The 24,650-nt window shown below is 40.0% G+C and overlaps 1 protein-coding gene across 1 annotated transcript; it reads left to right on the top strand.

Annotated features, from left to right (window-relative positions):
• The first annotated feature begins 399 nt into the window (after window positions 1–399).
• cnot11 (CCR4-NOT transcription complex, subunit 11) lies at window positions 400–15,659 on the top strand. The gene is made up of 7 exons (XM_041199674.1): window positions 400–892; window positions 2,092–2,256; window positions 6,626–6,778; window positions 7,846–8,048; window positions 11,981–12,183; window positions 12,886–12,982; window positions 14,987–15,659. The coding sequence occupies exons 1-7, from the start codon at window positions 574–576 to the stop codon at window positions 15,179–15,181; spliced, it is 1,335 nt and encodes a 444-aa protein (XP_041055608.1). The 5' UTR covers window positions 400–573; the 3' UTR covers window positions 15,182–15,659.
• The last annotated feature ends 8,991 nt before the right edge of the window (window positions 15,660–24,650 follow it).

Raw genomic sequence — 24,650 nt, 5'->3', positions numbered from 1 at the left:
CCCTCTCCTCCCAGCATCTCTCCATGTTGTTGCTGACAGTCAAACCCACTCCTCCCAGCTTCTCTCCATGTTGCTGCTGACAGTCAAACCCACTCCTCCAAGCTTCTCTCCATGTTGTTTCTTGACAGTCAAACCCACTCCTGCCAACTTCGCTCCATCTTGCTTCTGACATTCAAACCTACCTGTCCAGCTTCTCTCCATGTTGTTGCTGACCGTCAAACCCACACCTCCCACCTTCTCTCCACATTGTTGCTGACAGCTAAACCCACTCCTCCCACCTTCACTCCATGTTGCTACTGACAGTAAAACCCACTCTCCCAGTTTCTCTCCAGGTTGCTGCTGAAAGTCAAACTCAGCCCTGAGACCAGCTTTGCGACACTGCTGTGAAACGGGTTTCCAAATGGTTGGTTTGCGGCATCTTTTGGCGGCCTGAGGCCCGATCGAGCGCCGTTTGGCCGCTTCTAAACTTCATGTTTAAATTTATAATTTTTTCCCCGCCGGAAGATCGTGTGTGTACGTAGCGAGGCGGCGGGGGCACGAATCCGGCTTTTGGCCTGCTGGGCCCCGGTAACCATGACTCTGGCTCCCAAGGAGCTGAGCAGCCTGATCGGCATCATCTGCGAGGAGGCGACCAGTAATACCTTCGAGGGCCTGTCCACCGCCTTCCACCATTACTTCGCCAAACACGACCATTTCCGAGTGGGATCCACACTGGTCATGTTGCTGCAACAGGCCGACCTGCTGCCCAGCCCCCAGCAGCGCCTCACCGCCCTCTACCTGCTCTGGGAGATGTACCGCACCGAGCCGCTGGCCGCCAACCCCTTCGCCGCCGTCTTCGCCCATCTGCTCAATGCCGCCCCGGTGGCCGAGGAGCAGGAGAAACAGCTCCTGGGTAAGACCGGGATACAGTCCCTCTCCCCTCCCCTCGGTGACTCCCCAAACCCCGGGCCCTGGGCTGCGGAGTCTGAGGCCAGTTCATCCATCTCCGTGACCAGCAAGTCCCAGTAGGAGAGTGGGGGATACTCCAAGTGTTTAAAGAATGTGTTTGTTAGGGTTTCTTTTTTCATGTTTCTCCTTTTAACTTGGACCAAAGCACGGAATGCATGCTTGATCCTCCAGCTGCATTATTGGTGGCGCTGCTCTTGGGAGGAGACATTAATGTAGAATCTTTCAAACGCTTCACTTGGGTGTAAAAAATCTCACACAAGTCCAGGAGTTATACTTGATTTCCTCTCTACACTGCAACAGTCCTTTCAGAAGGAGTTTGCATGTGAAAAGTTTCGAGGCCTTTCTGAGATTTAATAAGGTGATATGTAAATACAAGTTTTCTTTAATGTAATTTGGTGCTATGAAGCATGGTACAACCTCAGTAACATCAGATGAAAATGTTTACTGGGGAACTAAGACAGCATGTTGGAACCATTGTTCTTTTATGTTCAGTTCAAATTCAGCTTAGCCTATTTCTGAGTTCAGTTTCATTGGCAGGAATATCAACTACTTTAAAGTCCTGAAAAATTTGCATTTTAGAGGGAAACAAATGACTGTTCATAAACTACCTAATTTAAAATGGCCTGCTAATTGTTTTTATTTAAACTCTCTTAATTGAGTGTAAGTCTGTGTGAAATCTAATGAGTTATTGATGAATGGAAATAATTTCAATATTAAAAGTTTTATTTCACCAGCATTCTACAAACTAAGTTGGTCAGCTTTAAATGCTGTGTAAGATTTATTTGGAAAAGTTTGGATGGATAGGAACTAACTGCTTGACTCTAATTTTCATCAGGGAATGATGGAGAAATATAATTTAGAAGAATGAGTCAAGTATGTGTCTTAAATTACATTACCCTATCTTTCAGGAACACATTTGTAGATTAGTATTCTGAGAGGAACTTGTAAGAAATTACAGCTCTTAAATGTACAAAGCAAATGAATTTTCACTAATATAAATCTCAAGATATACTCAATTTTCAATTTCTACAGTACTGTTTGGAATTTTCATGCTTTTGCTTTGCTTATGTGTAATTTATTTATTATGATTAAAGATTATTTAAACTCTAGACTGAACTTTGTTTTCTTTATGCTATTTGACAGGGTTCTTGCCACCTATTACTCCCCCTGAGAAGTTTTTCCTTTCTCAGTTGATGTTGGCTCCTCCAAGGGAGCTGTTTAAGAAAACTCCCCGTCAGATTGCGAGTATGGATGTGGGTAACATGGCTCAGTCTGTAGACATTAGTGGTCTGCAGTTGGCCCTGGCAGGTGAGTAAAATTATTGTATACTCTTCAAAAAAAAGCTGCAGTTACAGTAAGTTCAGCTAAGGTTCCTGTAGACCTAAGTTTATTGTTATGATCCCAGCTGAGGTTACCCCTGGACAAGCCTGATCCCAGAGTGGAAGCCAGTTTGATAGACCCTAACTTTTATTTGTTTGTTTAGATATGTGGAGAGTAGCTACTGAACAGAGTCACCGGAGTCAGATAGTGAGCTTTTAAGGAAAGAAGAAAATATTTATTCAACAAGAAAAGATGAACTATATTACAATACTCCTTCACTAACACCTATACCTGTACAGATATATATGGGTTTGTAAGGATAATACATGTTACAAAAGCTATCTTGTACTCTAATGTCCACAGTAAGTCACAGTCCATGCACCAATAGGCATCCTGTGGTCAGACACATCACACTCTGAAACCAAGTGACAGATGCCACCTCAACCAAATGCTATGGATCTCTCATCAACTCCCCCTGGATGCTTGCCACACCGAGAGCCAACCAGTCTCACTGAACTCTGTCTCTCACACAAGGGTCTCCAATCTCTGCTCTCTAAGACCTCACCTTGGAAACTTCTCCCAAACTGGCACTTTCTCTCAGACACCTTCCGCCAGGGTCCACCTCCAGGGTATCGAACTCCCCTTCCAGTGTTCCGCTCCCCTGGATCACCACATGCATTCAAGCTGCCTTCTGTGCACTCTCTCACTGACTCAGCGTCAACAGTACCATTGCTTCACATGCCCATAGCAAAGAGTTACAGACCTTCACTTGTCTCTTTGGACCTTCTTGCCTCTTGCAAGCCGTTCCCACTTTAAATCTGCTTTCTGCAGCTTTTTGTCTCTTTAAATCTGAAGCTTGGTGCATTTCTCTCTGCTCCTCACTCTTAACTTCACTTAACAGGACCTTTTCCAGGTTCCTGTCCTTCATTGCCCCTGTTCCACTCCTCTGGATTTTGGGGTTTTACTTTTGCTTGGGACTGGCTGTCTGTCCCTTTTGCTCCAGTCTGTCCTGGCAGCTATTTTCAATCAATTTTAGCTTAGGACTGGCTATCTGTCCTTTCCAGGTTGCTTCCCTGGCAGCTATCTTCAAAATCAGCTGAACTCCAATAGCTTCCAAAGTAAACTGTTGTTTCTAGCTTTTCTGTTGTGTGTCTGAGGGAAGACCTACCTCTCTGGATCCCTGTTGCTAGGCAACAGCCCAATTCTTCCATCCCTGTTTGTTTACCTTAACTGCAAGAGTCATAAAAACTTCATTAGAAATGCAATCATTCACTTTTCAAAGTGAACCTAAAACTCAATTTGACCTTAACACACAGATACAGAAATACAAATCAAAACGTTAAAGCCAAACATCATTCCTAACACCTACAAATACCAATATAACTTACTTAAACTATCTCTATTTCCTAACATATTCAAATTGCAGTTTTTGCCTTCTGCGCGCACATTTTCTGCAGCTGGCAAAATGCAGACTGATTATCAAATGATGTAATTGTTACAGCTAAATAGATATTCTGTTTAGAAATGGAAGCAGGAATCACTATCTCAGTTTGAATGAATTTTGAGACATAATAACAATGCACACAAACAAACCACTGTTCCTCAAACTGGTGTTTATAGTTGTTTGGCATCAGCTTTATTTTTTTAAAGTCTGCCAGATTAATTTTTCAGCAAAACCTGACAGGTTGAGGCTGAAAAACAAAATAGCGTCATCTTGGTCTCATGCTTAGTTGTTAAGGGCAATGGAAGAAACAATGTGAACTCTCAACTGCAAAACAACTGGGCAAGTTTAAGAAGTTTCAGGGTTGGGTGTAGAAATTCTCTATACTTAATGAAGAATAGGTCATACATTTAAAGGCTGATGAGCTTTAGATGACTTGTAAATAGCTTGTATGTCACTGAACATTTTGACATACTTTGAATCCATCAAGTGTATTCAGTTCTGTAACTGAATCCATTCTATGCCTGCTTGAAGGTTCTTGGTGGTTTAAAAAATGCCATGTTATATGAACAAGTTGTAATTAAATTAATAAAAACAAAAAACTGCGGATGCTGGAAATCCAAAATAAAAAATACCTGGAAAAACTCAGCAGGTCTGGCAGCATCAACAGAGAAGACTACAGTTGACGTTTCGAGTCCTCATGACCCTTCAACAGAACTAAGTAAAAATAGGAGAGGGGTGAAATATCCCTGTCGCTTGCCATTTTAACACTCCACCCTGCTCTCTTGCCCACATGTCTGTCCTTGGCTTGCTGCATTGTTCCAGTGAAGCTCAACGCAAACTGGAGGAACAGCACCTCATCTTCCAACTAGGCACTTTACAGCCTTCCGGACTGAATATTGAGTTCAACAATTTTAGATCTTAAACTCCCTCCTCCATCCCCACCACCTTTCCGTTTCTTCCCCCTCCTTTTTGTTTTTTCCAATAAAATGGATTTTTCTTTTCCCACCTATTTCCATTATTTTTAATGTATGCCACCGATCATTTATCTATACCTCTTATGCCCTTTTAGTCTTATTTCACCCCACCCTCACTAGATCTATCTGTACCTTACTTGTCCTGCTATCCATTCTTAATTATCACATTCTTTTAGATAATATCACCACCTTCAACACCTCTGTTCTTTTGTCTGTGACATCTTTTGGTTATCTCCTCCTATCACTGCTTGTTTGTCCCAACAACCCCCCCCCCCCCCTTTTAACCAGCTTATATTTCACCCCTCTCCTATTTTTACTTAGTTCTGTTGAAGGGTCATGAGGACTCGAAACGTCAACTGTATCTTCTCCGCCGATGCTGCCAGACCTGCTGAGTTTTTCCAGGTATTTTTTTTGTTTTGTAAGTAAATTGTATTGAACAATACTTTAATGGAAATTTACTTCTTCAGTTCCCATATACAATACATACAATATAAATTAATTAGACTTGTGTAAATAGATTTTTATTGCCTTGGTATATAATGTCACACTGACAGATTGGTCATGCAAAGTACCTATCACTCTGGTACTCGGTTTGATTTTGAGTGTGGAACTGAGATTGTGGAAGCCAATAAAGCATTGTGCTATTTCCATTTGATAACTTTTGTCATGTCTGCAAAATGTTTTTAATATGAAACAAAAGCAGTGGATGCTGGAAATACCTAGAAAGACTAGATGAGCGAATGTTAGTTTGGTACGTATACTATGGTGCTGCAAAGCATTATGCTGCAATACCATGAGTCCTTGAGAACTACAAATATTTTTCCCATTCTGAATTTGCAAGTTTGTTGAGCCATCAAAACTGAGGGGAAAACTGGATTGTGCAGCATTTAAAAGCTGCAGCTCTCATGACATTGTGAAACCAGGATTTTTCCTGAAATCACTCATAGACTAGGTAGGAAAAAGAATCACCTCAGCAATTCAAATTCATTTGTTGATGGATGTCTATAATTTCCTGGAGATATGCCTGCCCCACTAAATGGTGTATGGAGAGAAGACACTACCTACCTACCCAATTAAAAAAAATTGTAATTGTCTGGAGGATTCTAATATTGTGTTGAACACTTAATATGGCGAATGGGTCATTAACCATGGAGGCCAATTAGATCTTAAAAGTGATGGAGATTTAGCTAGGTTTTTGTTCCCTTGATTGTTCCTCCTATCCCCTGTGCTTCCCCACCCCAACCAACCCACTCTAGCTTGCTTTTTGTCACCATGATGTGCTTCCCTGTCCTTCATCAGTATCAACATGACTATAAAATATCATAACTTGTCATTTCTCTTTACTGATGCTGACTGACCTGTGAATATCCAGTATTTTCTGTTTATTAGATGACATGAGAAATCCACTACATTCCAGAAAGGCAATGCACAGAGTTTGCAAAGAGCTCCCCTAATCTCTCAAGACTAATATGGCATAATTATGAACTTTGTAGAATATAGCATTTGAGTATGCGGCTTCAAATTGCTGGGTACAGAATTTTGGGGGGGTGGTATTGTGAATGAGAGTTGAGCCTTTGAAGCAGTGCAAGGAAAAAAGTTATGTTATTGGCTTACATAATTTCTGGAGGAAGTTGCTAAGCCTTATAGATCATGGAGATCTTATGTTGACTCTCCAGTGTGTGCTGAGTAAGATTTGCCGCAGTAGGGGTTTCAAAGGAGAAAATGTTCCTTTTGCTGTTTGCTACCTGGAATTATACTCCCAACAAGAATTGAACACCTTCAGGGCAACAACACAAGAGAAAGTTGTACCAACAGACCTGCATCTGTCATTGCAAGTTGTGCAAATAACTGCAGCACAGAGGGAATCAATTTCAGTTTATCTGTAACTGTACTTTATATATTTGCACACTTTATGCATAATCTTTTATTCATTCTGCAGAGCGCCAGTCTGAATTGCCAACACAGAGCAAAGCAAGCTTTCCAAGCATACTCCCTGATCCTGATCCTGACTCTTCCAACTCTGGATTTGACAGTTCTGTTGCTACTCAGATTATAGAGGCTTTAGTGAGTGGACCAAGGCCACCAATAGAAAGTAAGTAGTTTTAAATTGGTGTTCAAGAGGTTATAAAAGTGCTGTTGATCTAGAATGTTCAACTCAATCACAGAACCCAGATTCAAATCATCTCATTTCTTCCAATGAAGATGTTTTGCTAGCTTTTGTCATGGTTGGTCAATTATTAAATGGTAGAAGAGCACACCATGTTTGTTATGGGACTGAATTACCCCTGCATTAGTTTCAGAAATGGGCACCATTAATACCAATCAAGGACATCCAAACCTCCTAACAGATGTGTAGTAATAGTAGATATATGGGGTGGGCTGGCTATGTTCCTCTGTTAATGGCCACTTCCCTGATAATACATCTAAAGTGGGTGCAGAGCTGCATCATCCTACTACATACATCATTCTTAACTTAGCTGCATAAATTTTTTAACTAATTTAGTTGTTTGGTGAGCATTTCTGCCCCATTAACTTGAGGGAAGGTTAAAGGAAAGAGAAAAAAAGGATTCTATCATCGCATGCTTAAGCCACTCAGCCTTCCTGCGCACACTCCCACACATTAAGCTGTGCTGTGTTAAGCTATCAATGTGGTGGGCTCCATGTCCTTTCAATTACAGCTCAAAAACAATAAACCTGCTGAGTTGATTTGCTTTTTTGAAAGCAGTTAATCTATAAAGCAAAACAAATGGATTGGTGTTTTTTAAAAAATAAAACAAGCTTTGGTTTCCTTGGAATAAAATAATATTGTTTTAAATCAAACTAAGAAGAGAACACTTAGTGAAGTACAAAAGCCTGGCGTAATTGTTATTGCATCTGTTATTTGAGGTATTGTAAAAATGTCAGCACATTTTGGCCCTGAGTTGCTGTATAGATACATCTACTGTCAATTTCTTTAAACCCTTGAAACATGGTGTCCTTTCTTTTATCTTGACCAAAGATATAAATCAGATCCAGCCAGAGTTTCTGCATTCTGCCAATCAACAACTTATAGTATCACGAAGACAAAGCAACTATTTGAGTTCCCGGTATATTTTACCTGTTAGCCTTTCTCTAGAAAACTAAGTAGTTAATTGTGATTTTTCTCTTTATCATGTGAAGGTCACTTTCGGCCAGAGTTTATTCGGCCTGCTCCTCCACTTCACGTGTGTGAGGATGAGCTAGCTTGGCTGAACCCAACAGAACCTGATCATACAATCCAGTGGGATAAAACCATGTGTGTTAAAAACAGCACTGGGGTGGAAATTAAGCGCATCATGGCAAAGGCTTTCAAGAGTCCCTTATCTGCACAGCAACAAACACAGGTAATTGCAAATAAGTATTACTTTAAACAACCAAATCATTTGCAATATCAGTGAGTTACACCACCAATACTTAATGTTTTGGAATTGCACCTATAATTATCAGTTCTATCCTGTTTGTCCCAATGTCAGCTGTGCAATTAAGAAATTACTCTGAATGATGACCAAATGCTTTCTAATAATGAAGAGGCAACGGCAGAGTGGTTTAAATGGGAGATTTTAACTTTCACATAGATTGAAATAAGAAGATTGGCTTGTGCCAGAAAGATAGGGAACATCACTGTTCAGGATAGTTTCCAGCAACAATATGTCCGAGAACCCATGAGAGGGCAAGTCATGTTTAATTTAGTATTGAGTAATGGGCTGGATTTACTAAACAGCATAACAGTGCAAGGACATTTATCTAATAGAGATTATAATATGAGTGAGTTTAACTTTGTTTGAAATTGAGAAACGTGAAACAGCTAAGATTTTAGATTTGACCAAGTCTGGCTTCAACAGGATGAGACAGACTGTCCACAGTAAAGTGGTCAAATCTGTTATTGGGTAAATCAGCAGAAAGTGTTCAAAAATAAAGAATTTAGCGTGATACAAAATCATTTCATATCTCTAAGGGACAAGAGCTTTACTTGTCAAAAAGAAAACAGCCATGGTTGACAAAAGAGGTAAGGGACAATGTAAATCTAAAAGAGCTTACAAGAATGCAAAAAATAGCACAGATACTGCCAACTGGGAGGGATGCAAAAAAACAACAAAAAGTGCCAAAACAGATAGCAAGAACAATAAGAAGAGATTATGAAAAGAAACTAGCAAGGGATAGCAAAACCAACATAAACTATTTTTACAATATAGGAAAAGAGGGTTGTCAAGAGCAATGTGGGCTTTTTGAAAATTGATGATGGTGATATCGGAAATGAAAATAAGGAAATGGTGAACATATTGAATAAATACTTTGCGACAGTATATAAAGTAGAAGAGGAGGATAAAGTGGACATCCCAAGGAAACTAATATTAAGTCAGGGTTGAGAACAAGCAAAATAACAATAGTGAAGAAAATAATGGCACTAACAAGTGACATCCACTAGACACAAAAACAAAAATAGCTGGAAAAACTCAGCAGGTTTGACAGCATCTGCAGAGAGGAATACAGTTAATGTTTTGAGTCCGTATGACTCTTCATCATATCCGCTAGACTGCTGGTTTTTATCACAGGTTTTTAAAGGAAGTTGGTAAGAATGCTGCAGATGTCTTAACTATAAAAGTTCATGCAATTTGCGAATCATTCCTTTGGATTGGAAAATTGCATACTACTCCACTATTTAAGAAAGATGAGTGAGGGAGACCAAGGATTTACAGACCAGTTAGCTAAACATTGTTGTCAGAAAATGACTGGAGCCTGTAATGAAGGCAAGAGTGACTAAACAGCTTGAAAATTTTCAGCTGATCAGAGAGAGCCAGTGTGGATTTGTAAAGGATAGGCCATGCCTGACTAAACTGATTGAATTTTTTGAATACATAACTAAAGTAGTGGACAGGGCAATGTCTGTGGATATTGGAATTCCAGAAGGCAAAGGCATTTGATAAAGTCCCTCATAAGAGACTGTTAGCTAAAGTTGAAGGCCAAAGAATTGAAGGCAAATTGTTGACTTGGTAACGAAATTGGCTAAGCAGCAGGTGACTTAAAGTACCTGCCCATTATCCTTACTCTAATTGGCAGGATGTGACTTATGGGATGCCACTAGGATTTGTATTGGGGCCTCAACTGTTCACCATATTTATTATTAATTTAGATGATGAGGTAGAGAACCACGAATCCAAGTTTGCTGATGACAGAAAGATTGCATTGCATTGTAAGCATTGTAGATGGAAGCTTAAAATTGCAAAGATATTAATAGTTTAAATGAATGGACAGAATTGTAGCAAATTGATTTCAGTATGGGCAAATGTGAGGTCATCCATTTTAGGCACAAAAAGGATGGAACAGAGTACTTTCTAAATGGTGAGGAGCCAGAAACAGTGGTTATCCAAAGAAAATTGGCTTTGGGATCTATGCATATAGATTAAATACTGAAAATAATCAAAAAATGTTAATGGAATGCTGGTCTTTATAGCTGGAAGATGATAATACAAGGGGTAGAGGTTATGCTACCCAAACCCCTAGTTAGACCACACCTAGTGTACTGTGATCCATACTGAGCACACATCTTAGGAAGGATATATTGACCTGGGAGGAAGTCCAGAATTTACCAGAATGATACCTGGATTCCAGAGGTTAAACAGAGATTGCAGAAACTCGGGTCGTATTCCTTGGAATTTAGAACATTAAGGAGCAATTTGATCAAAGTTTTCAAGTTAAAAAGGTGAATTGATAGAGGGAAACTATTTCTGTTGTTTGGGGAATCTAGGACCGGGGAACATAGCCTAAAACTTGGAGCCAGGCCTTTCAGGAGTGAAGTTAGGAAACCGTTTGCTTTAGATAGTTATGAGTGTTCTGTGCAAGGAAATTAAGGTATCCGATATTGAAATTTGATATCAAATTTAGTTATGAAAGTTGTGAACTTAAATGGTAAAATTTTAAATAGAATAAAAGTGCAAAGTGACCTTGGTGTGAAGGTACATAGGTGAATAAAACTGGCAGTAAGAATAGAAAAGGCCATTAAAAAGAAAATGCAATCCTTGCTATTTGAATCTAGAATTACAGAATACAAGAAAAAAGAGCCAAAGTTTGGGTTCTTTTTGAATAGAACTGAAAAAATTGTGAGGCGATCTGATAGTTCTTCAAGGATAAATGGTGATAGGTTGTGAGGGTAACAAAAGGCCATAAACTGGTAAAACAGAATGCATAAATTATTTTAAAGGAATCAGTTGCTTGAAAAGGTGGAATATTAAAGGGACTGGGAAAGGAGCAGCAAAGTGCTTAAATAAAAATACTGGCACACACTTAATGGGCTGAATGGCCTGCAAAATTCTATAATTCCATAATCAAGATATAGAATTGTGGGGTGGGGGCAAAAGAGAAAGCTGAGGAGAATATTATTTTGAGGTACTCTGCACCAATCTGATCAATTTCTGTACTTATTGCAATGAGCTGATTAAAACAGCTTGCGTTTGCATAGGACCTTTTATGTAAGAAATCATTCCAGTGTGCTTCATAGGGGTGTTATCATACAAAATCTGACACTGACCCACATAAAGAGATAATAGTAGGTATCTGAAGGTATGGATGCCAAAGTTGGGGATGATGAAACTCTGGGATACACAAGGGACCAGAATTGGAGGAGCACAGGGATCTTGGGAGGGTTGTATGGCTGGAGGAGGCTACAGAGATGGTAAGATGGGGGAGGATGAGGCTATGGAGGAATTATAGTTGTGAAATGATCGCCAAGCTATTCATATTCATATACATATACTGTGTAAGATTTAAAATTTGCATATGCTGTAAAGTTTATGTAGTATTTATAATTTGCATATACGGTAGTGTTTATGTAGTATTCTGTGTTGAATCAATATTCTTTTAAGGCAGTGGATCTTCTAACAGGTACAATCTACCATCAAGATTATGCATTAACATCTATACTAAGCTGAATTTCTTTCAATGTAATTGCTGCAGGTTTCTTGCAAGACAATTCAAGGTTCACTTTGAGGAGATAACATTGTACGGGAAAATTGAGTAGGGGGGAAGAATTAATACATGTTCATATTTGCGAATGTTAAAACATTAGAATTATCTCATTTCTTCCAGTGGTAAAAGTGATCTTCACAACATTTCTATTTGTTTTTATGTTGATACTCTACATATGCGATGCTTAAATAAAAAAAATAACCCTCCAGTACTAATTACTGGGTAATCATCTGATAGTGTGTCTGAAAATTGACACACATCTGCATTGTACCTGAGTAACATTGAGTTTTTACTTTTATTTCTTTCACGGTAGCTCCTTGGTGAATTAGAAAAAGATCCAAAGCTAGTTTACCACATTGGTCTGACTCCTGTCAAGCTGCCTGATCTGGTAGAAAATAATCCTTTGGTTGCCATAGAGATGTTACTGAAGCTAATGCAGTCGAGCCAGATTACAGAATATTTTTCTGTACTTGTGAATATGGATATGTCCCTTCATTCCATGGAAGTTGTAAATAGGTGAGTTGTGTGCTTTTTCCCCCTCCAATTTTCTTTGATTTTTCATCTATTACCGCTGCTTTCCTGAGCATATTCCACATAAAATGGTATTAGTGCCTTACTCCAGCCCCTTCCATGTGTGAACCTGGACAATGTGTTGACAGGCATCATCCACTGCAGCATTCTTTGTCAACATCCAGTCAGTTGTGCCCAATTCTGTCCTCAGTTGACAGCTTTATTTCCAATAGGGAGTCACTTGATAGTCAAAGTTTGATATATTAAAAGATTAGTGTATCAAAATTTAACATTTTCTTTACATTTGGCCAGTCAATATGAAAAATGTTACAATTCTATGAAGGGTAATTTATTTCCAAACTAGGTGCTTTGTTCTCAACATCTTTTGAATATTTGGGTTTGTCTTCTTTCTCCTATAATGTAGAAGCTGACTTCTTATAGAATATATATCAATGGGCACAAGTCACCCTCCTTTATCTCACTGGAGTGGCGGCTGTTTATGTGTGTGCCTTGGCAAGCTGTCCAACAGCAGGGAGCATAATAGCTGAACTCTATTCTTTCCTCACCTGATAATTACAGAAATTCACTTCCAGTAGGGATCACTCTGTAGCGATTCAGGAATGTTCTTTGATTGAAAATTGGCCTGCTCTTTTTGTATGGTTCAGGTTCCTGGTTTTGTAATTAATTGCTCCTTCTATCTTTTTCTAGGCTAACCACTGCTGTTGATCTTCCTCCAGAATTTATTCACCTCTATATATCAAATTGTATCTCCACTTGTGAACAGATTAAGGATAAATACATGCAGGTAATTAACATGCTGATGTGTAGATTAATTGATAAATATTTTCTGTAATAGCTAATATTGTATCCTTGCATGTTGTACGGATGTTCTGGGTATAATTGGAGAACATTTGTTGAGGTTTGACATGTATGCACCAACTGAGTTCACCAACTTTCAAGTGTATGTCGAGAGGAGATTGAAGTTGCAATTTTCCATAATGCTTCTGGCCCTGAAAAGCTTCCTATATGCATTTTCATTTTCTATGTATATTTAATCTCTTTCTCTTCTATTCCTTTGCCTGCCCTTCCACAGCCACCCCCCTTCCCCCGCCAAACAAATCTTCTTTTCTTGCTTGATTGCCTTCACCTTGTTCAGTTAGGAGAGACATTTTTGACAAGCACTTGACACATTATTTCTCCCACTCTTATGCAGTGTCCACTCTATTTGATATTTTGACTTACCAATTTTGTAAAGCCTTGAAAGAACTATATGCTTAGGATTTATACCTCCATAGCATGAAGAGAAATCCTTATCTCCTAATTATATGCTCAGGCAAAGTTTGACTTTGCACTACAACAAATAACATACATGTCATGAGTATTGTGCACTGTTAATTTATCTTTCATAATTGGCTTATGGAGGGGAGCATAAGGGATGTGGCTGAAAATATGAAATCGCTATTAATAGGAACATTAAAAGGACAGGCCATGAGCAACAGAATTTTGTAAATGTTGGAAAGGACATGGTCATGTCATCTGTCAGTTCCAAAAAGTGTCTTTCATTGGTCATACTCTTCTTCTGATTTTGAGTAGTCATGCTACAAATTAACCTTGTCTCCAGTTTTCAAAAGCAGAGACTTTTATAAACAAATGTCTTCAGTATTTGCATAAAATGAGGTTTAGCTAAGATATCCCTTCTGTTTTCCTTGTTTTCTCCTGGCTATCCTCCACCGTAATGGCCTTAAGCACCTGAAGGCTTGTGGGGGCAATGGGAGAATAAAGAAAGGCAGCTTCTTGGCTGAGCCCAGTATTTCTCTTTTAGGGAGTTCCTCAGGATCAAGGATAACTTGGTTTTCGCTACGGTTCAGTGGGTTCTGATTTAGCTGATTAGTTCAATGCATGATTTGCAGACTCTGCTACATGTAGGGCAGATGGTGCTTAAAGGGTTGGGTAGATGGGCTGTTTGGAGGATTGTGCGCTCCCTCCAACACCTTGACTTAGCCTCTGTATGTTCTCGACAGAGTCTCTTGATGTATTCAGTGCCTTCCTGAATGAACGTTCTCCATTTTGGTTGTCACAAGCCAGGGACTCCTATGAGTTGGTAGGGTTGTTTGACCTTTTCAAGGAAATTTGACACTGAGGCACATAAGGAGATATTAGGACAGATGACTAAAAACTCAATTTAAAGAAATATATTTTAAGGACTGTGAGGTAGAGAAGCAGGCAGCTTTAGCAAGGGAATTCCTGAAGTTAGGTCTTTGGCAGCTGAAAGTATGATGAAAACTGGGGACATACAAGAGGCCAGAATTATAAAAATGCAGTTCTCAGAAGATTATAAGGCCAGAGGAAGTTATATATTGGGAGGGGGTGAGGCCATGGGAGGGTTTAATAAGAAGGATGAGAATTTTAAAATGAATTTTCCAGGCTCTCAGACATTATAGGTAGTCCACACAGAGGTGATGGGGCAAATGGAATTTGGTGTGAGTTAGGCGATGAAGACTTTTGGATGAGCTGCAGTTTATACAGGTTGATTGGACCTGCTGGTGCTGATGAAATTCTGCCCAGGCAGGAATCAACACCATTTGGAGAGGTGAGAAAAATGGAAGGAAAAAAAAATCAAATGAAATCCAGACATTTAGAGAATTTAGATTTAGAATTTGTTTGTGCAATTTTTTCCATTAAATAATTGCATCTATCAGTATGAAGTTTGTATTGCTTAGAAGATGTGGAAAGTCAGCTGCCTGATAAACTTTTACTTGTGATGCTGGTCACAATGTACAGGAAATTAACTCAGTCTGTTATCTTCCAGAACCGTTTGGTACGTCTTGTTTGTGTCTTCCTCCAGTCTTTAATCAGAAACAAAATAATCAATGTCCAGGACTTGTTCATTGAAGTACAAGCCTTCTGCATTGAGTTCAGCCGAATACGAGAGGCAGCTGGCCTATTCCGATTACTGAAAACACTGGATACTGGAGAAAATCCTTCAGAAGCAAAATCAAAATAGTGGAAGGCAGGATTCAAAATTCCAGAAGACTGAAAAGGCCTTTGTCGTGTGTTGGAATCACTTCAGTGGTTTCACTGCATAATTGAAAGATAATTAGTTTTGTTTAAAAACAGTAAGCCTTTCCTAAGCAGCAAGTTTGCCCAAATGGGACCTGATTTATTTTCTTGTTATACAAGTGTACAAACTGATACTGATGAGCATCTTGGTCACTTTTCAGGATAGAGTTGTTGCATTGCAATGCACATCACTTTACTGAGTCCTATTTAATTTGTGGTAGGATATGCTTTCTATAAGAGAAAACTGTGTTAATCAGTTTATTTCTGTTCTCTATATCATATGTATATACATGTTTCAGATTATTAAATGCATAATAGACAAACTTAGGTAAAGTACAAATGTAACAATGTTTGGATTGAGAAGTTCATGGATGTTGATTATAAAGTCTTTGTTTTAATTAAAATGCTGAAATATGAAGCAATCAACACTTTTGGTTACTGATACTTGAATGAAGAATCAAGGGGTGAAAATTGCATAGTGCTGGCCTATCAGCTGAAACTGAGTGCAGTGAGTGACCCTGCATCCAAAGATTGAGGTCTAGGATTGCAAGAAATTGGTTCTGGCTCTCATCTAAATATTAGCGGTAGTTTGTTATGCTTCCCCAATCAGTTTTAGGCCACCTATTTCCCCAGCAGCGGCCCTCAGATAAGTTGCAGGATGTGGGAAGAGGGGAAGGGAGGCTGGTGATTATGGCTTGCAGTTCCTATTGAATCTACTGTGGCACTGTAAGGAACAATTACTTACCAAGACAGTGGCCACCATTGGGTAAAACGCATCCATGTCCTGAAGGAACATGGCCTATTCTCCTTAGGACAGCCCATTTTAAGAGCCCTTATACAGGCATTAGTCCTCATTAGTATAAGCAAAGCACCTGATAACTATTATAAGCAAATGCCTGAAAAATGGCTGGATTCAATTTCAGGTCATGCATTTCTTGGGCACCCTTGGGGTGCAGGATATTGCACTGTGAAATTGGCCCTTTTTGTGTCCATTTCACAAAACTGACTATTTTATAAAACTGACTATTACCCCCTAACAATGCAGTCCACTACCCTTCTTGTTTTCATCTTGTTTTGTAGCATTGTACCTGAATACATCATTATCTTTAATCTGAGTATAGGTGCTTCATGACTGGTTGATGTTTGGCTGATCAGTAAACTATCCTAAAGATAGGACTTGAGAACAGTTTTTCTTTAAAATGTAGGCTTCTATAATTTTACAAAAGCTGCTGGAATATGAAGAAATAAAATTGCTGCAGATGTTTGAAACTAAGTAATTAGATTTTTTTTATTTGTTCATGGGATGTGGCTAAGCCAGCATTGATTGCCCATTCCCTATTACCCTTGAGAAGGTGGTGGTGGTGATCCACTTTCTTGAACTGCTACAGTCCATGCAGTGTAGGCACACCCACTGTGCTGTTAGGGAGTTCCAGGATTTTGATCCAGCGACAGTGAAGGAATGGTGATATAGTTCCAAGTAAGGATGGTGCATGACTTGGAAGGGAACTTAAAAGTGGTTGTGTTCCCATGCTTCAAGGTGGTAGAGTTCATGGGCTTGGAAGGTGTTATTGAAGGAGCCTTGGTAAGTTGCTGTAGTGCATCTTGTAAATGGTGTACACTACTGCCACTATGCGTCGGTGTTGGAGGAGGTGAATGTTTAAGGTAATAACGAGGTGCACCATCACTTTACGTGTCAAGTTAGGAAATACATGAATAATGGCAGACGTTTAAGAAAATAGTTTATGACTCAACAAAAATATACCCCAGTGAGGAAGAAGGATTCTAGGAAGGGGGTAAACTAACAAAGGAAGTTAAGGATATATCAAATTGAAAGAAAAACATACAATGAGGCAAAGATTAGTGGTAAGCCAGAGGATTGAGAAAGTTTTAAAAACCAACAGAAGATGACCAAAAAAAAATGAGGGGGAAACTAGAAGTAATATAAAAATGGACAGTAACAGCTTCTTTAAATATATAAAAAGGAAGAGAAAGGCCAAAGTGAACAAAGGCCCCTTAGAGAATGCGGCTGGGGAAACAATAATGGTGAACCAGGAAATGGCAGAGGATTGGAATAAATACTTTGCATCAGTCTTCTCTGTAGAACACTAATAGTATACTAAAATACTAAATAATCAAGGGGCAAAAGGGGAATAACTAACACTAGAGAAAAGATACTAGGGAAACTAATGGGGGTAAAGGCCAATAAGTCCCCTGAACCTGATGGGTTGCATCCTAGGATATTAAAGGAAGTAGCTACAGAGATAGTGGATGCAATGGTAGTAATCTAAGAATCCTTAGATTCTGGAAAAGTCTCAGGATTGGAAAACTACCAATGTAACAACCTTATTCAAAAAAGGAGGGAGGCAAAAAATGAGCAACTATAGGCCAATTAGCTTAACATCCATCATTGGGAAAATGTTAGACTATTTTAAAGGATGTAAGAGCATTGCATTTAGAAATGCATAATATAATCAAGCAGAGTCAGTATGGCTTCATGAAGGGGAGGTCATGTTTGACAAAACTTATTAGAATTCTTTGAGGAGGTAACAAGCAGGATAGATAAAGGGGAACCAGTAGATGTAATATATTTGGATTTCCAAAAGGCGTTTGATAAGGTACTGCGTATTAGGCTACTTAAGAGCCCAGGGGGTGGTATAGTAGGTTGGATAGAGGATTGGCTAACTAATAGAAGACAGAGTTGGGATAAGGGGGGCATTTTCAGGATGGCAGTCTGTAATTAGTGGAGTGCCACAGGGATCAATGCTGGAGACACAATTATTTACAATATAAATGACTTGGATGAGGAAGTGAATGTACCTTCGCCAAGTTTGTGGATGATACAAAAATAGGGAGGAAGGCAAGTGGTGAGGATGACACGAGGAGTCTACAGAAGGATATAGGCAGGTTAAGTGAGTGGGCAACAACTTAGCAGATGGAATAGAATGTGGGAAAATGTGAGGTTATGCACTCTGGCAGGAAGAATAGAGCTGAATATTATTTAAATTGAAAAAGCTGCAGCACAGATGGATTTGGGTGTCCTCAAGCATGAATCCCAAAAAGCTAGCATATAATTTCAGGAGGTAGTTTGGAAGGCAAATGAAATGTTGGCCTTTATTTCAAAGGGAATGGAGTATAAAAATAAGGATGTTAGAGGCTCCAACTCTTTTTCTATCACATGGCTGACCAAGAATCTCCTGCCTTTTACCACCTGCCATTGGTGTGTGTTGGAAGGATTTGCAGGTTGATATTCAACCTGTTTGGCCGTGAGGACACCATCATCAGCCAAGAAGTCCTGGGATGCAACATGCCTCAATTGTTCTACACCTACCGGTGTCAAACTGCCTGAATTTGTGAGCTTGGTCATCAGATCGCCCAGTTACCACCCAAATGCAGGCCACCACCACCCTCTGCCCCTTCCACACAATTTCCTGGTTTGGGCTTTGTGCTGGGAAACAGGTTGACACAAAAGCCCAACTGCAATCCAGTTGGAGGACAACAGCTGGAAGATCCAATTAGTCACCAATAAAAAAAACTAACCTCTACTTGCTTTGTTTTTCTGCTTGGTGGTCAGACTTCCCACTTTGAGTGGGGTGGCGGTGCATGGCCCTTTGTGAGCTCCTAGAAGCACCATTACAAAAGAGAATCCCATGAATGCAACCAGAGTAAATTTGTGCAATGTTATTTGACCTTAATCTGCAGAGGGTTAATTGTTTGGATTATTCGTAACATGAGGGCTGGATCAGTAACTGCAGCAATTTATGAATTTAATTGTATTTTTAAATTGAACTCAAATATATTTGAAATAAGAAGCTAACAGTATCTTTACAGTACAGAAGGAGGCCATTCAGCCCATCGAGTCCACACTGGCTCTCTGAAAGTGCATTCCACCCTAGTCCTACTCCCCTGTCTTATCCCCATAACCTTGCACATTTTCTCTTTTCAGGTAGCAATCCAATTCCTTTTTGACTATCAATCAAATCTGCCTCCACCACCCTTTCAGGAAGTTTGTTCCAGACTCCAACTGCTCTCTGGGTGGAAACTTTTTTCCATGGTGACCATGAAGCTATTGTACTGTTAAAAACCAAAGTGGTTCATTAATGTCCTTTGGAGAAAGAAAGCTGCAGTCCTTATCAAGCCTGACTTATATCTGACTTCAAACCTACAGCAGTTAAGACACTTAACCTCCCTCTGAAAATGCCAATTAGTTGGATCAAACCATTACAAATCAATGTAATAGGAATAAAACTGGACAGACTCTAGGCATTGGATTCAGACATGAAAAAGGCACACCCTCGTTAACTCTTGTAAAGTCTTCACTAGTGATTTGTGCCAGAGTTTGGAAAGCTGCGCCAAAGCTTGTCAAACAATAGTCTGATATAGCAAGCACATGAATCCATAACCACTTCCAAAGCGCACACTATCCTGACTTGGACACATATCGCTGTTCCTTCATCATTGTTGAGTCAAAATCCTGGAACACTCTACCTAATAGCACTGCGGGAATACCTTCACCACATGGATTGCAGTGATTCAAGAAGGCAGTTCACCATCACTTCTGAAGGGCAATTAGGGATAAGCAATTGAGGCTGGCATTGCCAACAAAGCCCACATCCCAAGATGAATAAATAAAAATTATAAACTTGAGGTGGGATGCCTTTGCTTCATTTCCACCATAGGGCCTATGCTTGTGCCTATTGCAGGTGCAGGACTTGCTTGACCCCTTGGTGGATATCCCATTAATCCTAGGGCAACAAAAAGGGACTGAAGATTAAGCAGTGTCTCCAACTCTTTTTCTTGGACTTTGCACTTGGGGAATAACCATTCTCTGCAGCAACAGTCAGGAGAACTATCTTTAAGATCTCAGTGGTCCTACGAGGTACTAAGGAAAATGGAAGATCTGGCTACTTTCACACATCATCTATTACCTTTTGGAATCAGGTAATGTAATGCATGAGAATATTGGTCTTTCAACTCTGAGACTTGGGATTGAATCCAAGCCAGGCTGATGGAATGGATGGCTGTATGAAATAGATTTGGTCAGTTTCACCACACCATCTAATGGCTGTGGTACAGATCTTCCTCAGCTTTATGATCAGTGCCAAAGTTTCCGGGCTCGGTTTCATATGAATGTGGTGAGCAGGCTCCTAACATTTTCAATACCTCTCATTAAAAGCATGGCCATTTGGGATTGGAAACAACACGCTGCTTGAAGGATGATACATAATCAAAATAAGTTACAACTAGGAGCATATAATTGGAAATTTGGGATAAATTTGCTGCAGGACAGATTCACAGAAGCTAGGGTGACCAGATTTTCAAAAGTCAAAACTGAAGATAGTTCTAAGGGGTAAGTATCTCCAACCATTTGGTTCCATGAGTAGAATGCTCTGAATTCAATGACTGAGTCCACTTGTGTACAGATATAACCTTCAATATTTCCTGCTGATCAACATTGGCTAATCAGCGGCCACTTGGGAGATGGGCTGAATTAACTCTATGGAGCAGACTGGTTTCGTCAAGAAACAGTTAAATTTTATTATAGCAATATTTGCAGTGCTTGCATGCTCGACCAGATCTCTCATGGGAGAAGCCCCGCCCCTGGATTGCCTGTGCTAAGAGCTCACCGGTTGGGATGCATTACATCACATGACCTGTGATTGACAGGCAGGAGTGATTATATATCTAGTTAACACATTTCCTCCCCCTTTAGTTTTTAACAATTATTCTTCACAGAAAAACATTTGAACAATCCAACAAACATATACAATTTCAAGTGATTATAAATCAAGTCTCTGAGGTGCTCATACGGCTAGAGGGGCATTGCTCTTCCACTGGAAGCTCCTAAACAAGATCTGAAATTACATTATGAGACACATCATCAAAACTAGGCAGTTCGGGTTGTGCAACTCTTCTTAAACATCTGGAATGTCCGTTCTCAGTCGATCACACACCTCAAATCAATGTTAAGCATCGGTTGATCAGTTGTTGGAATGCCTCTCTGGGACAGATGTGATCTATGTGCTTAAGGACAATTCTATCCCCTACGTGTACTTGGAAAGATAATAGGCCAGTCTCTAAAACAATGGCTCCCGGAGCCCAGCAGGGTCCACTGCCAAAATTTCACTCATATACCATGTCACCTACACTGAATATGTGAGCTTTACTGTGTATGTCAATTTTTGATTACTCTGGTTCTGTGCTACCTTCCCCTCTAGATTTGGAAACACCAAGTATGAACGTGTATTCCGGCGGTTTTGAACCCGCAGTCGAATGTGGTGTTGTATGATAACTGAAGAGAAACTACAGTATCACAGTATCTTTACAGTACAGGAGGCCATTCAGCCCATTGGGTCTGCACTGGCTCTCTGAAAGAGCAATCCACTTAGTCCAACTCCCCTGCCTTGTCTCTGTTACCTCGCACATTCTCTCTTTTCAGGTAGCAATCCAATTCCCTTTTGAATATCTCAATTGAACTAGCCTCCACCATCCTTTCAGGAAGTTTGTTCCAGACTCCAACCATCCTCTGGGTGAAAATGTTTTTCCCCACATCACATTTACTCCTTTTGCCAATTACTTTGAATTTGTGCCCTCTAGTTCTTGACGTTCTCTAAGTGGGAACAGTTTCTCACTCTTTACCCTGTCCATACCCCTCATGATCTTGAATACCTTTATCAAGTCCCCTTTCAGCCTTCTTTTCTCCATTGAAAACAGTCCCATCTTTTTCAATCCATCCTGACAGCGAAAGTTCTTCGTTTCAGGAATCATTCTTGAGAATCTCCTCTGTACTCTCTCAAATGCCTTCACATTCTTCCTCAAGTATGGTGCCCAGAATTGGATGCAGTACTCTAGATGAGGTCTAACTCCGTACTCTTGTACTCAATGCCCCTTTAATAAAGCCTAAGATACTAAATGCTTTATTAACTGTTCTCTCAATATGCCCTGTCATCTTCAATGACCTATGTACATGTACACTGAGGTCCCCTTGCTCCTGCATCTCCTTTAGAGACTCTCCCTTTATTTTGTGCTGTCTCATCATATCTTTCCTGCCAAAACAAATCACTTCACACTTCACTGCATTGAACTTCATCTGCCACATATCGGCCCAATCCACCAACATGTATGGTCTTTTGAATTTCAAAACCATGGAAGTTGAGATTTCCGAGTGCCTTCCGATAATGTTTTCATACCAGACTTAAAAGTTTGTACTGCCTTGTAGGTTAGACCATTTGATGAGGGACGTCAAGGGGCTGTTTTAATATGTGGGATTCCATTTAGATCCATAAAATTCTGAAACTCGGTGCTGGCAAAAGCTGTACCACTATCAGAAACAACAATTTCAGGTAGGCCATGTACGCTGAAACAGTGACATAGCTTCTCGATAGTTGAGTTCGATGTTGGCAATTTGATGTCATACACATCCATCCATTTTGAATGAATACAATTAATAAGAACACAGTACCTATGAATGGTCCTACATAATCAATATGTAGTCGAACCCAGGGTCGACCAGACCACGCCCGTAGGTGCAGGGGAGCTGAAACAGGCAACTTCTGTTGTCGCTGACAGTGGAGACAGTGCTTGACCATGCTTTCAATGCCTGCCCTCCAGACATAGCTTCACACTAGCATGTTCAAGAGTGGCTCTTTATCTTGTGATGGGACAACAACTCTTGAACCCCAAAACAAGATTTCATCTTGACAGTTTAATTCCGTGTTTCTGACATGGAATGGTCTCAATTCTTCAGATACAGGCAAGTTTGACCATTCTTGCAAAACAAAATCTAACTTTTGACAATATTGGAGCTCTGTTGATCCAATTTCTAATTTGCTTTGCACGCACAGGCGAAGAATCTAAGAAATTCAATAGTAGCACCAATTCTTGTGGAACAGAAGTATTTACAATACTATCTGGTAAAGGGTGGTGACTGAGTGTATCTGCATTTGCAATGTGTAGGCCAGGGTGGTACATAAAAGTTTACTCGTATACAGATAACGTCAGAGCCTATTGTTGTATCCTTGCTGATGCTTTTGGTGAAATAGCCTTATCCTTACTGAAGAATCCTGTTAATGGTTCATGGTCCGACACAATGGTAAAATATCACCCATGTAGGTACTGGTAAAACTTTTAACACTGAATACTACTGATAATCTTTTTTCTAACTAAGAATAGCCCTTCTCAGCTTGGGAAAGGGCTCTCAAGATATAGCTATTAGGTCTTTCTGATCCATTTTATGTGATAACACGGCTCCTACACCGTAAAGAGAGGCATCACATATTAATACCAGCTTTCGATGGATTGTAGTGTACCAAAAAACACAATGATTGCAACAATTTATTTGCTTTCGCAAAGGCTTCTTCCTGTTGTGAACCCAAGACCAACAGTGGTTCTCTTTTAGCAGCAAGCAATGGTGCTAAAACAGTGACAGGTTGGCTAAGAAGCATCTATAGTAGTTGATCATACCCAGGAAGGACTTGAGTTCTGTTACATTGGATGGTATGGGGGAATTTTTATTGCCTGAACTTTATCTTCCACTGGATGCAAACCCATGCTGTCCACCCTGTGACCTAGATAAGTGACTTCTGGTGCTTAATATGTGCATTTTTCCTTCTTTAACCGTACGCCAGCTTCCATGAAGCTTCTTAGCATCTCCTTCAGGTTGGCCAAGTGTTCACTCTCAGTTGACCCAGAGATGAGAACATCACCCAAATATACTACACTCTTGGGAGTTCTTGCAAAAGACTCTCCATTGTTCCATGGAAACCAGCGCATGCTGACAAGAATCCAAAGGGTAAAGGAGTGTACTGAAAGAAACCCTTGTGTGTGTTAATAGTCACGTATTCTCTCGATGTGCTATCAGTCTTCACAGCAGCCACATTATAAAAGGGGTAAACGTCAGGAGCAGCAGCTTCAGCCTTTGCAGTACCCATCACTTCTATCATGTTTGTTTGCTGTTTTGCAGACTGCTTCAACTTTGTCTGGCATTGCCTAATCTCGTGACCCTTCTTACGAAAGTAATGGCATTCTGCCTCTTTGAATTTACAGGTTTCTGCCCTGTGTCACCTCCACATCTACAGCAATTTTGTCTTGAAACTGATGATGAAGCGTTTCTGTTCAGCTTCCTAATGTTTCTCACAGTGGCCATTGAATTGCGCTTTAATTCTGCAGGTCTGGCTTTCAGCAGCAAGTTCCTGCCCAACATGAAGTACGGCGCCATTATCCATGTGCTGCAAAGCCTGCAAGTCTCGCAGCACTTTCCATGGTGAGGGAGATTTCTGGGGTGCATTCAAAATCAATATCAACCTCAGCAAGTAATTGGTGCTGTATGGTATTGACCTTGACTCCACATGCCAATCGGTCCCACCGTAAATTGTTTAAAACATCCCTGAAGTCGCAGTATTCTGGTGGTTCGCTAC

Source organism: Carcharodon carcharias, chromosome 11 (assembly GCF_017639515.1).
Source record: "Carcharodon carcharias isolate sCarCar2 chromosome 11, sCarCar2.pri, whole genome shotgun sequence".
NCBI classification, from domain to species: domain Eukaryota; kingdom Metazoa; phylum Chordata; class Chondrichthyes; order Lamniformes; family Lamnidae; genus Carcharodon; species Carcharodon carcharias.
Note: the sequence above shows the minus strand (reverse complement) of the source record. Positions and strands in the feature narration are given on the sequence as shown.

Excerpts from the sequence above, each read along its gene's own strand:
- cnot11 (XM_041199674.1), top strand. The coding sequence starts at position 574 with ATGACTCTGGCTCCCAAGGAGCTGAGCAGCCTGATCGGCATCATCTGC. Across the intron at positions 893-2,091 it reads GCAGGAGAAACAGCTCCTGG|GGTTCTTGCCACCTATTACT; the intron begins GTAAGACCGGGA and ends GCTATTTGACAG. Across the intron at positions 2,257-6,625 it reads TCTGCAGTTGGCCCTGGCAG|AGCGCCAGTCTGAATTGCCA; the intron begins GTGAGTAAAATT and ends TTCATTCTGCAG.